This window comes from Limulus polyphemus, unplaced genomic scaffold, assembly GCF_000517525.1.
Source record: "Limulus polyphemus unplaced genomic scaffold, Limulus_polyphemus-2.1.2 Scaffold76958, whole genome shotgun sequence".
Lineage (NCBI taxonomy): Eukaryota > Metazoa > Arthropoda > Merostomata > Xiphosura > Limulidae > Limulus > Limulus polyphemus.
The window spans coordinates 1-14,114 of record NW_013742554.1 but is presented as its reverse complement, the minus strand read 5'-3'; the positions used below and the strand labels follow the sequence as shown (position 1 = coordinate 14,114).

Below are 14,114 nucleotides of genomic sequence, written 5' to 3'. Positions count from 1 at the left end.
CCCTTACATTCATAGGTTAAAATATGACATTGTCACGACCTATGTCTTTACATTCCTAGGTTACAATATGACATCGTTACAACCTATGTTCTTACATTCTTAGGTTACAATATGACATCGTTACGACTTATGTCCTTACATTCTTAGGTTAAAATATGACATCGTTACGACCTATGCCCTTACATTCTTAGGTTACAATATGACATCGTTAGGACCTATGTTCTTACATTCCTAGGTTAAAATATGATATTGTCACGAACCAATGACCTTACATTCTCAGGTTACAATATGACATCGTTACGACTTATGTCCTTACATTTCTAGGTTAAAATATGACGTCGTTACGACTTATGATGTCATTTTAGTGAATCACGAGAAAAATTATGCACTCTGTAGGCTACAACACAACGTGACATACGAACGTCAAAAAAAACAACAAAAAAACAATTGTTACTCTTTATTTTGGTTTTATTACTCCTCATCTCATATTGATTGATAGAACAGTCTAGTTCACAAAGAAGCCGCAGGTCAGCAGCCTGAAGAATCACAGTTTAGTCGCGATGAATCATATCATCGTATTAGAAATGTTGATTTTCTTCCTGGTTAAATAAAGCACGTCAATCAGTGGTGGGGGTGAAGATTCTACAGAGAATCTTTGAGAATGAGACATCTTTTAACAGAACAGTACAGCCTCCGCGAACCAAGCTCGAGGAAACACGGCGCGTGCTCTCTCTCTCTCTTTTTCTTCACCCGTGTAATTAGTTCGGGCTCCGAAAACTTATGTTTCACTAAAATGCATCGAATGTTAGATTTCTCGAGTCTCGCATGTCATTGAACCAATGATTAGCACATAGAAACCTAGCCAGTGAAAGCAAGCGCGTTGAGTTCCTAGATATTAATGACGTTCACTATTATGTACACAATTATGGGGCCAATAGTCGAGTAAGATCCATTCAGTGCAAAAAAAGTATACAGTTAAAACAACGAGGATACATAAACCGAAAGCAATCGGGTAGAATGGATAATATTATTTTAAGGATGTCATTACCCCCGAGCGCAATCGGCCAGAAGAAGAAGCAGCTTTCCTGAATATTGTTGCTTCATCAAACCAAGCGCAACCGGTCAGTAATAATGTGAAAAGAGAAGGGTGGGTATGAAACTCTGCGATTTAAAAGACGATTAAAAGAGGGGGGTGGGGGTGGAGTTGATTTACACGAAACACTGTAGAATTATTACATTTGAATTTAAGAAAATGTAATCATTATTTTATTCATCTCAGTTCTCAATTGTAGTTTTTGTAAACCTGCTTAAACTGTGCAATGATGGCTAACTACGGTTAGGGAGAGGCGCGAGCAGAGAATACTTGGGGAAAGAACACACTCAAAATATAATAACTAACCGAAAATAATTTGAATTTCTTTATTAACCCCCCCCCTTCCTCCTACTCTCGCCGTTTTTTTTTTGTTTTTTTCAGCCGACGTTATTGCTGAGTGTTGTGAGGACATCTAGAAATATCCATGCTGGGTAAGGTCATCGGTCGTGAAAATGTCATATTTTAACCTAAGAATGTAAGGTCATTGGTCGTGACAATGTCGTATTTTGACCTAGGAATGTAAGGACACGACACTACAAACTGTAACGTTAGACGTCCCTTATATGACGTTATTTTAGTGTCTACTGGTTGACTGACAGACAACACATTACTGTATAGTGGTGCGAGACGTTAAAACAGGTGACCCCCTCCAAGCGGCCTTTGGCCCCCTTTTGAAACGATGAAAATATATATGAAGACACAAAACGTTTTTTTTTAAACTCTGAAGGGATTTCTGTCTAAAAGGAGTATCTTTGCTTTTGTATAAAATCGGTTAATTATCACATTTTTAATAACCTCTGAGAAGAATCAGAACACCAGAACTTATTCTGATATTCTGTTTCCAGTCAACTGAACTACGTTTACTCCGGTCAGATTATCAGAGGAAACAATAAGACATCCTGAGATGTCTCATTGTTGTGCTTTGGTTGTTTTGTTTTTATACGTTGAACAATACGGCATTCTGAAATACCTCATTGTTGTGCTTTGGTTGTTTTGTTTTTATACGTTGAACAATAAGGCCACAACAATGAGGTATTTCAGAATGAGGTATTTCAGAATGCCTTATTGTTCAATTTATAAAAACAAAACAACCAAGAAATAAAATGTACTGAAAACATAAGGTTTGTTGTTGCAAGGCTATAGATGACAAAGGAGTTGGCTTTAATGGAATGCTCTTGTCGGTTTGTAGAGCAGGACGACGTTTCGGCTTCTTTACTGAGCCCTTCTTCTGACGTCGAAACATTGGTTAGCGCGGGGAGAAACTCTGTCAAGGGACCTTTCTAACCAATAAAAAATCGCTACACAGCTAACAACTTTGAATTTCACTTGAAGAAGGCCTCAGTATAGAAGCCTTATTGTTCAATGTATAAAAACAAATCAACCAAGGCACAACAATGAGATATTTGAGAATGCCTTATTGTTCAATGTAGAAACAACCAAAGCACAACAATGAGGTATTTCAGAGTGCCTTATTGTTCAGTTTATAAAAACAAAACAATCAAAGCACAACATTAAACGACGTTTGTCTACTATTTATCCTGCCCAAAGATCTCGCAGTAAAGCCATCAATCAGGCGGTCTCAAGAACGTGTTTCTAAAAAAAAATCTAAAAAAAAAACGCCTCGGTCTTTCCACAGTCAACTCTCATTCTTTTACTCAAAACATCGATTAAAATCACGATGTTCCAGATGTTGTCCTAGTCAGTGTATGTAGTTGTATACCACTGTTGTGACGTGAACGTTTTTGTACACGAAATATATCTTTAACGGCGATGAAAGTTTTGACGTAGAGCGATTGATAACTGTCAGTAAATATCGGGCGTTTACTAACTGGTATGATGCTCACTGCTGTCTACGGATCTCACTAACAAATACGTTACGTCAGCGGTGAGACTCCAAACGTACATAATGTTGGAATCTTTGTGCTTTGTCGACACAGTGAAAGCTAAGTTAATAAACAAGAGCTAAAACGGTTGCATTTCTGACGACAAAAACGGGAATTTTTTGTTTCCGAGAAAGAAATGTTGTAAGAAGTTATAAAAAGGTGTCTGTAAAGTAACTAAGTAATGCATTGTTAAAAAAGGTGTCTGTAAAGTAACTAAGTAATGCATTGTTTAAAAAGGTGTCTGTAAAGTAACTAAGTAATGCATTGTTTAAAAAAGTGTCTGTAAAGTAACTAAGTAATGCATTGTTTAAAAAGGTGTCTGTAAAGTAACTAAGTAATGCATTGTTTAAAAAGGTGTCTGTAAAGTAACTAAGTAATGCATTGTTTAAAAAGGTGTCTGTAAAGTAACTAAGTAATGCATTGCACACTACTGTTTATGGAGTTTTTATTTAGAATTACTTCCCGATTTATTAATATAGTGAATAAAAGCAATATACTGGTTGTCTCAGCGTTATGGGCTTACAAGGCTAAAACTGGAGGTTCGATCCCTGTTGTGGAAAAAAAGCGTAGCTTATATAAACGAAATGTCAGTTCTCCTCCAATAGAAGTGCGGGAATGCAATCAATCAGGTTTTGTGACGTCACAAATCAATAGGGCCGAATCTTGGGTTTGTTTCGTAGGTTTCAAATGGGAAGATGAATTTGTTATATTTTCCACACAATGAAATACACACTCAAGCTGATAATGTTACGTGAATAAAGCGTGTTCATCACTTGTAAGTCATCTCACTGCCGCTCAAAAGGTTTTGAAATATTCCAATAGAGGCCGTTACCTTCAGTGAAGTTTGTTTCGCGTTTTATTCATACGGTATCTATGGGAACGTAAACGACCTCTTCATCAAATGGGAGGGATGCAAAAGGATTACTGTATAATCTCGTCATCACCGACTCCCCTCTGACGACAGCTTCAGTCGGAACCACGTGTGGTGCTCCTTCGGAGAATGTGGTCAGTTTCACATCCTGGTACTTTGTGTTATGACCTTTTGAAGACCAATGGTCAGGAGTAACCAGCTTAGCAGCACCGTTACACAAGCGACGTGACACCTCAATCTCAGAGTCGGACGACTGCTGCTGGATAGGAATAATATTGTCTCTTGATTTTCCGCCAGAACTTTTCTCTTTTGTCGTTTTCAGTGATCTTAGACGATGGCACGCGACCAGCAACAACAAAAATCCACCAATCGCCACCCCCATGGTAATTGGTAGGGAAATTAGCAAGACATCGGGTTTGTTGGTCCATTCATTCTTTTCTTCTTTCCTGAGATTATAAGACTTTGGCTCTATACGTAGAGTAGAAAAAAAAACAACAACAAAGTTTCCCCAAACTTATGTCACATGACTGCCTAACTTTGTTGGAAAATGTGTGTGTATGCAACCTCAAACAGCACCTAAAACAACATAGCAACCGAATCGTCTTGGTAACAACACATCATAGCAACCAAAACAACATAGCAACCAAAGCATCATAGCAACCAAATTATCATGGTAACCAAAACAACAGAGAAACCAAAGCATCTTAGCAACCAAAACAACATAGCAATCAAAGCATCATAGCAATCAAACAACATAGCAACCAAAGCATCATAGCAACTCATACGTTCACAGGGTAATTTTCAAAGCCTTTTAATCCAAAACAAAAGTAGGCCTAATTATAATCACACAGTCTGGGGAAACACTGACCCAGTCGGTTGTGAGAAACTCAACTTATCTAACTTTAACTTCAGTCTCGTGCTCTATACCATTGCTTCAATGTTTCCCTATTAGTGTCAGCTTCAGTCTCGCACTCTATACCATTGCTTCAATGATTCCCTATTAGTGTTAACTTCAGTCTCGTGCTCTATACAGTTACTTCAATGTTTCTCTATTAGTGTTAACTTCAGTCTCGCACTCTATACCGTTGCTTCAATGTTTCCCTATTAGTGTTAACTTCAGTCTCGTGCTCTATACCGTTACTTCAATGATTCCCTATTAGTGTTAACTTCAGTCTCGCACTCTATACCGTTACTTCAATGTTTCCCTATTAGTGTTAAATTCAGTCTCGTGCTCTATACCGTTACTTCAATGTTTCTCTATTAGTGTTAACTTCAGTCTCGCACTCTATACCGTTACTTCAATGTTTCCCTATTAGTGTTAACTTCAGTCTCGCACTCTCTACCGTTGCTTCAATGATTCCCGATAAGTGTTCCTTAATTATTATTTTTCTAGTTGCGAACGTTAATATAATTTCATATATTCCATCCTTCAATACGTTGGCATGGTAACCCTTTTCTTTGTAACTGTAATTAGGTTCTCTTTAACCCTAAAATTACCGGTTAAGTTAGTGCGTCACGAATCACTAACAAAATTTTAAGTCTATTTTTAACTATTTTCAATTAGGATGCAGTTCGTATTTCTTGGCCACTCAAAGGGAATCGCGAAAAGAGGAGTTCATTAAGTGAAAAGTACTTACTTGGCATGACCGTGAGAAAGGCAGATCTGTAGCTATATCCTAGAGTGTTAGCTCCCAGACACAAATATTGTCCAGTGTCTGACTCTCGCGCTGCCGGAATCTGTAGCTTATGCAGAAAAAGCCCGTCTGGTTTCTTACTGACCTCTGATGACGTCAGAACCTGGAAATATTGCCCGTTGATCTTTACGACGTTCTTACTGTTGGCGTCGGTCTCGTATATTTTCTTCAGCCACTAGAAACAGTAGATATATAAGTACTTAGTTACTTGATCATTAAAACATCCTTAAACAGTTTCTGAAAAGTTGGGTACTCAATCTGTAATGTTGTATGTTTTAATTAAGATGTGAAGTCACTTGGCATTTAATGGTGTGTAAATGTGTTGACAATGTGTACTACTCTCATGATGTGTGTGTAGTCACTTTACATGTAATGGTGTGTAAATGTGCTGACAATGTGTACTACTCTCATGATGTGTGAAGTCACTTTACATTTAATGGTGTGTAGATACGGGGGGAGTCAACTTACCTGGACTGTTCTACAGATGTGCGGATAAAGCCAGTGAAACTCACCTGGATGTGCGGAGTCATTTGACTCCTGACACGACGGGGAGTCAACTTGCCTGGACTGTTGTACAAATGTGCGGATAAAGCCAGTGAAACTCACCTGGATGTGTGGAGTCATTTGACTCCTGACACGACACTGGAATGTTGCTGTTCTTCCATATTCTACTGTTGTGTTAATTGGGTGATTTCCCGCCAACTCTGGCTTACTCGCTTTTGCACCTGAAATACACCAAAACGTTATCATCTCGTATTCATTGTTAACCAAAATGTCATTATCATCTCGTATTCATTGTTAACCAAAATGTCATTATCATCTCGTATTCATTGTTAACCAAAATGTCTACCTATAAAAGGGTAATAAAGTGGAGTATTACTTTGTGTGTTTTTTTTCATTGATTTCTAAAGAACAAAAATCTGAATCATTTCGAGTTCCATAGAGAAAAAAAATATTATTTATTTTGCTCTTAAATTCCTCATTAAAATTCACTGAAAACAGTAATTAATAAAACATAATCAGACAGTATTTTGAATGACCTCTTACGTGTTCAGGTCACTCTTTTTTTTCTTGTAAAATCTGTCCTAATTGCACTTTAACCACCTATATAGAAGCTCAAATTTGGAAATTTCCAAAATCTGAATTTAAATTAGTATTTTGATCGAATCCCTTCATGCTAATAGCAATTTTCAAGTAAAGTTACACAATGGGCTATCTGTGCTCTGCCCACCACGGGTATCGAAACCCTCGTGTTGTAAGTCCGCAGACATACCGTTGTGCCACTGGGAGGCTAGAGGGGGAGAAAAACTAATAAAAAGGCACGTGAAACAAATTTGGCTTATATTTCTTCGATCTTACAGTTTGCTAAAACAGATAAGAGGCGTGGAACTAGGAAACTGTTTTGTTTAACATATTTGAAATCATAACTGAAATTAGTGATGAAAAATGAAATTCAAGCACGTGATTCTGATTTATCATCTTCGTGTATAATTGCAACAATAATAATGATATGGATATATGTAAGAGTTGCGTGTAGTCCCGGGGGTTGTAGGTTAAATATACTATATGGTAAAACTAAAAACAGAAAGGGGGAGGGGCTAGAATAAACCAATTATTGACTAGTAACTTCGGCAAACAAATCATATGTTTCTCTCATAACCAGTCAATAATTGTTTATTGTTACATCGTGAGTAGAACGAACAATAATGTATGACGTAATTTTGTTACATCACAATCGACGTACTCACCTTGAGGTAAGGTCTTAGTCTTCAAACTGGAGTTAGGTCTTTTTAGCCAGTCTTCCTTTGGTGGTTTCTTGTCAGCTTCTGAAAAATCCAAAATATATGTTACCAAGTTCGATTCCGTGTAGTCCTGACTTAAACTGTAATGGCAAACCTATTTGTATATTTATCTGTGCAGGAATTGAATGAGCAAGTAAAGCACTTCTTGAGGGCCTCTTGGGCAGAGACTTTTAGGAGGCAAAATACAGATCTAAAATTATATTTTTACCCACCTATGACAAATTGGGATGAAAGTGAAAGGGGGAGGAGCACCTGTAAGTTACGTAATTTCTGTCACAAATTTTAGGCCTATTGATTACTGATGTTTTCTCTGCTTTCGACGTCTGAAACGCCACTTCTTGTTGAGTTTGTTTTACATCCTGCTTTTTATAACAACGCCACAATATTGTCAGCATAAACTATGCTTTGCTATACGAAAACATTTGTACTTTGTGTACATTGCAAGATTGAAGACATTAAAAAAAAAACAGGAACGGTTGAATAGTGTCGAACAAATATCAATTTTACGTTTTATTTCACCATAAGAAAAAAATAATATATATATAACCCCCGAACAAGAGAAAATAATGTTGCAAACAACCTCTTGTTTCAAGTTTTTGATCTCCAAGTAAACATTATTGACGAGTTGGTTTCAGCAAGCTATGTACATTGGTAGAAAGTTTGAAATATTTAAAAAAATACCCACAACACGTGATACGACTCACTGAGATAATAGATAATAATAATAATACTTCTGATAATATTATTTATTTATTTAATGCTGATTTTCTAGTAAGTGATTGATATCATAGAATACACGTGAAATAATTAAAGAAATATGGACTTATATGTGTCACTATCAGAGTCAGTGCATTCAAGTGGTAATACATACAAAAAATTTAGAAGCGCTCTTTATTGTTTCAATTTAGACCTATAGGTGGCATTAGTTACGTTTTCTTGTGCACGGAAGCACATTATGCTAATATAATAAACAGTAAAATGGTAAACAACTATGTATATTCATAATAAAGTTGTATATTTTGGAGAGCATGCAACGGGTAGTATGTTCCCCTCTAAATAAACAACGTTTTCTTGCATGTACATCTTTTTTTTACCATTTTATTGTTTGTCAAATTTGTTTGTTATTAAGCGCACGATAAACTATCTATGCTCTGAATACCGAAACTTGATTTTTAGCTGAGCCACCGGGTGGCGTTAGTTACACTCTTGTTTCATTTTAATACGCCGTATTTCAACAACAAGAAACAAGGTGATAAGCATCATTATAAAGATTGGTTTATAACTTTAAATATTATGTCTTTTAGCGTGTACTTGTTCTACGTCTTATTTTTCAATTGTTACAATAAAAACAGCTAATAAAATATATTAATTAGCGATTCATGCGCCATCTAGTAAACAATACAATATAACAATACCCTCCTAACAAAGAAACATTTTCCTTAAAAGGAAAAAAAAAGTCTCAAAAGTTTTTCTTTTTCTTAAACTTGCCAAGGTTTATTTTATTTTTGTCATGACGATCACGAAAAAGCCTTGGTAATCCTCAGGAGTTGAACTGAATTTGTAAAACTTAGATTGCTGATCAATGAGGATAGTAAAAAAGAAAGAAGAAGAAAAACGAAGAGGTAGGATGGCTCAGGAAAATACGTAATAGAAAGAATAAAATATTTAGTAATTATATTAAAAATGGACTTTCTAAATATCTGAGGATTTAAAAAAAATTTGATTCCTTCTTAAAATTGTCAAAAATATTAAACTTTTTCTAAAAGTAACTATCTAAGTTTTATAACTAAAAAAAATGCATAAGATCGTAGCGAAAAACAAACATACTTACATACGGAAATAAGTAAAATAAAATAACATTAAATTGGTTGTTTATTGTAGTGAAGGCCAGTCGTTCGGGTTCGACTTTTCACGAGTCACAAAAGTCGTTAATTTCAATAAAATTCCTTAAATGCTTCACTTGCAAAGCTACACAAGGGTTATCTGCGCATGGCCATCCATGAATGTGTTCTGGTAGCTAGTCAATAGCACCTTTGCCGAGGCTGGGGCTAACTGAATAATGGGGGTCTTCTTACACACCAATAACACCAAGGTGTGGAAAGTGTTTTTTACGTAAACGTGAAACGAACCACGAATCCGCGGATTTACAGTCCAGGTACGTTAACCACAAGGCCACGCCCGGTCTGTCAACACACTGCTTCCCTTGTGTGTGTCACCAGTGAAACACTCGTACGATATATTTTCTATAGCATTTTTTTAAATTCAGATTGCAAGCTCCGTCTTTTGGACACTTATTGAAGTATTTATTCCACCCAATTAACTTGCATTTTGTTTAGCTGTCACATGTATCACCGACGAAAAGTTCTCTTCATAATGGTTCAGACTCCAAAGTATTTGATAAAATACGGTTTTTTTGATAATTATGACTTATATTTATCATGTCTCGAACCCCAGATTAAGAACTCTATTCAGTTTACTTACGAGATATGAATACTGATATTTTATCTTTTCTGGATGTTATTAAAATAAAGGAAGCTTTAATGGTAGAAAGAAACGTTTCCTTATAAACCAACGACGTCTCATTGATACTGAGCATACTAAATTAAATGTTCATCTATTTTTATCGCAAAGGCTTCATTTTCTAATATCAGACTCCGAGGCTATTTAAGAAAGATGAATAGGATTAAATGTAAAATATTTTTACTCGAATGTCTTTATCCCTTAAAAAAGCTATAAACAGAGGTATTGACGTTGCTAAAACTGAAACTAATTAGTCGCCTTTAAGATATGAAAGAGACAACTTAAAGACGATTTCTTTCGTCACCTTTAAGATATGAAAGAGACAACTTAAAGACGATTTCTTTCGTCACCTTTAAGATATGAAAGAGACAACTTAAAGACGATTTCTTTCGTCACCATCCGCTTAAGCTTTAATATTGATTATAGGAGTATTAAGACCTTTATTTAAAGGTCAAAGGTAAAATCTGCCCTCAAAATAAGGAGTATAGAGTCGTTAATTACAAAGCTACGCAATGGGCTATCTGTGTTGTGCCCTCCGCTGGTATCGAAACCCGATTTTCAGCGTTATTAGTCTTCAGACCTGTCGCTAAGTCACCGAAGGGGAGGGAGCAAAGATTGTATATTTCACTAGGATGGAATCAACTTTGTGTGTATGGATAGACCTGTTGGGGGTAAATTGTTATCGTAATAAGCAAAAGTGTTTAGTCTTTGTAAAAAAAAAAAGTACAGTCAAAGAAATGATCTCAGACAACAGTCACATGAAACCCGGTTTTAAATCGTGTAACAGTAAGGCGACATTTGTACGATATGTTGACTGAGGAAAGGTTAATGAACTTTCTGGATCGTTCTTTTATTATTATTATTATTATTCACTTCTATTCCGGGCTTGTTGAAATAAATGAAACAGGTAATGATTATTAATGTCTCATTATTTCGCAACTGAATGCAGAATTGAAGGAGAATAGCCAGAAGTAGGTTATTTCATTTTTATAAAGGGCTTTGGGTATTCACTTTATTTGCACTGTTTTTTTTTTATGTAGTTAAGCATTAAAGCTACGCGATGGGCTATCTGTGCTGTGCCTATCACAAGTATCGAAACTCAGTTTTTAGCGTTATAAGTTCGCAGACATGCCGCTGAGCCACTGGTAGGTGGTGGGGGGGGGGGGTGCGCAATTGCACAAACCCGAGGAAAATCTAACACTTTTGATAATTTGAAAAGATAAATTTATTTTAATTTGACTTTTATTGTAATTTATAATCTAATTTTTAAACAGTTTGGAATCTTTTGCCTTATTTATTTATTTATTTTTAAGTATACTTCTTTTCGTTTTTAACGTATAAATTTAACTTGTATTTTCGGGCTGAAGAGTAGCTCTCACACTATGAAACCGTCAAACAAATTTACAAAAAATGTTTGTGTTTGTGTACTTATATTAACACCTTTCAAATAGTACTTTGTTCTATAGAAGTATATAGATGGGGTATTTCAAAAATCGTGGAAAAGAGTCCCCCCCCCCCAGTAGCACAGCGATAAGATTCAAGACTTATAACACTAAAAATTTGATTTCGATACCCGTGGTGGGCACAGCACAGATAGACCATTGTGTACCCTTGTGCTTTGCGCTTGTTAGTCAAGCGCCCCCAGTGGCACAGCGGTATGTCTGTGGACTTACAACGCTAGAATCCGGGTTTCGATACCCATGGTGGGCACAGCACAGATAGCCCATTGTGTACCTTTGTGCTTTGCGCTTGTTAGTCAAATGAACAAATAATACCTTTACATTTCTATTATTGCCAAACACTGAGCTATACTTAAATTAAATAGGTTTTAGAAGTCTCCCTACGCTGTAGTCTCTATTAACTGGGTACTTCTTAAGCATTACATTATTTACTAATACCTGTCGCTCGCTTTCTGAGAAACATCCTCGTTTTGTTCTGTATCTATTATTTTCTGTTCCAAAATGATAAACAAGAACACCATTCTCCTGTATTTCTAAGGACGACGAGGCCTTTTGCTAAATACCAGGGCTCTTGTAACTTAGCCCTAAATCTCAATTAAATAAAGTGCAACATGATTTTCCTCCACTTTTAAGCATCAAACAAAATTAAGGAATGTCAAAATAATAGACAAATTAACAGGAACGAGGTTAAAGCAAATCGAAATGTGATTTGTATCACAAGTGTTAGGCCTAATACTAATGTTATTTGTATCACAAGTGTTAGGCCTAATACTAATGTTATTTGTACCACAAGTGTTAGGCCTAATACTAATGTTATTTGTATCACAAGTGTTAGGCCTAATACTAATGTTATTTGTATCACAAGTGTTAGGCCTAATACTAATGTTATTTGTATAACAAGTGTTAGGCCCAATACCAATGTTATTTGTATAACAAGTGTTAGGCCTAATACTAATGTTATTTGTATCACAAGTGTTAGGCCTAATACTAATGTGATTTGTGTAACAAGTGTTAGGCCTAATACTAATGTTATTTGTATAGCAAGTGTTAGGTCTAATACTAATGTTATGTGTATAATAAGTGTCAGGCCCAATACTAATGTTATTTGTATAACAAGTGTTAGGCCCAATACTAATGTTATTTGTATAACAAGTGTTAGGCCTAATACTAATGTGATTTGTATCAAAAGTGTTAGGCCTAATACTCCGTCAACTTTCGACAGCTTATATTTAATTTTAAAATATTGATTTAGTTTTCGATGTGTTTCAAATGGTTATGATCTAGTATTTGTTGTTGGATATATATATATATATTTTATAAGTCGTCATAATACCCTCATTGATAACAGATTGTACAAATATTCGCGAGACCATTAGGCAAGACGTAACCTAGTGTTCAGCGTAGCGGGTTGCGTATCATAAGGTCCAAAGTTTGAACTCACGATATGCCGCTGGAAATATTCTGTACTTTTGCTAAAAGCGCATTATTGTGTTAAGAGTAGCTGTGTAGGTGTCTGGTGCTTTTGAATTAGTCCATTTAGCCCATAAGATGGCGCTCAGGTTTAAAACAACAAAATCTACTCATTATTGGACTTAGTTCTCACCATATACAATAAGTGTAATTGAAGTTTCCACAGTGCCAAAGCCATTAACAGCCTTACAAAGGTATTGTCCAGTGTCCTCTGGGATAGTATTCTTGATCTTCAGAGTGCCGCTTCGAGAAACCCGGTAACGACGTCCATCAAAAGTATCTAAAATTTGATAATCCTTATACCACTCAAAGAACACCAGATCCTTCTCTCCGTCCACGGGACAAGGAAGGAGAGCTTTAGAACCAGCTTCCACCCGGAGTTCCTTGGAGTTGGCCATGTCCAATAAGATAGGAGGACCTGTAAATATACAAACTGTTTCTTAACGATCTTTAAATATCGAAATTTTGCTTTATAAAAATTGTAATACAAAATGACAATATGATTAGTATTTTGGTGTGCCATCCCGAAAATTATTTCGTTGAAAATTATCACGTACAACGACGATTTAAATCTGCCATCTCGCCATCTTGGTAGAAGTATGTTTTCTAGAAAATTAGCACACAAAATGACAAGGAGATCAATCTTTTAAATCTGCCATCTCGCCATCTTGGTAGAAGTATGTTTCTAGAAAATTAGCACACAAAATGACAAGGAGATTAATCTTTTAATCTGCCATCTCGCCATCTTGGTAGGAGTACGTTTTCTAGAAAATTAGCACACAAAATGACAAGGATATTAATCTTTTAAATCTGCCATCTCGCCATCTTGGCAGTAGTACGTTTTCTAGAAAATTAGCACACAAAATAACAAGGATATTAATCTTTTAAATCTGCCATCTCGCCATCTTGGTAGGAGTATGTTTTCTAGACTTACTCGGACTTACAACTCAGCCACTGGGGGGAAAAAAACGTTTTGAAGACAATTACAATACAAAATGACAATGAGATCGTTTTTTTTATTTGCCTTCTCAAAACTATGGTTCGTAAGAAATTACAACAGCAGGTCATACAGGATGTCCCCCCTCACAAAACGAATCCTCCTACAGTGGCTACGTGGTAAGTCTGAAGGTCCATAACGCTAAAAACCAGGTTTGGATACCCGTTGTGGGCACAGCATAAATAGCCCATTGCGTAGCTTTCTGCTTAACAAAAGACAAAACTGAAACACAAAATATATTAATGAGGTATTTGTTTTTTTGTCAGACCTGAACGGAAATATACATTTAAAAGTTATTTAAACTTAAAACTTAAGTAAAAAAAA

At 36.0% G+C, this 14,114-nt stretch overlaps 1 protein-coding gene across 2 annotated transcripts; it reads right to left on the bottom strand.

Annotated features, from left to right (window-relative positions):
• Positions 1–3,400: 3,400 nt before the first annotated feature.
• Positions 3,401–13,207, bottom strand: LOC106477678 (fibroblast growth factor receptor-like 1). Of its 2 annotated transcripts, none has more exons than XM_013938218.2 (5): positions 12,927–13,207; positions 7,290–7,367; positions 6,148–6,266; positions 5,485–5,716; positions 3,401–4,315 (listed from the first exon to the last, which is right to left on the bottom strand). In XM_013938218.2, exons 1-5 carry the CDS (start codon positions 13,189–13,191, stop codon positions 3,837–3,839), a joined length of 1,173 nt encoding a protein of 390 aa, XP_013793672.2. In that variant the 5' UTR covers positions 13,192–13,207; the 3' UTR covers positions 3,401–3,836. The 2 variants fall into 2 exon arrangements, with proteins under 2 accessions (XP_013793672.2, XP_022236886.1); XM_022381178.1 differs by having other exon boundaries at positions 4,164–4,293.
• Between the last annotated feature and the right edge of the window lie 907 nt (positions 13,208–14,114).

What these genes read in the sequence shown, in the direction of transcription:
- LOC106477678 (XM_013938218.2), bottom strand. Translation starts at nt 13,191, where the DNA reads ATGGCCAACTCCAAGGAACTCCGGGTGGAAGCTGGTTCTAAAGCTCTC. An exon ending in AATTACACTTATTGTATATG is followed by an intron (nt 7,368 to 12,926) that starts GTGAGAACTAAG and finishes TGGATTTTTCAG; the next exon opens with AAGCTGACAAGAAACCACCA. An exon ending in GACTAAGACCTTACCTCAAG is followed by an intron (nt 6,267 to 7,289) that starts GTGAGTACGTCG and finishes GGTGTATTTCAG; the next exon opens with GTGCAAAAGCGAGTAAGCCA.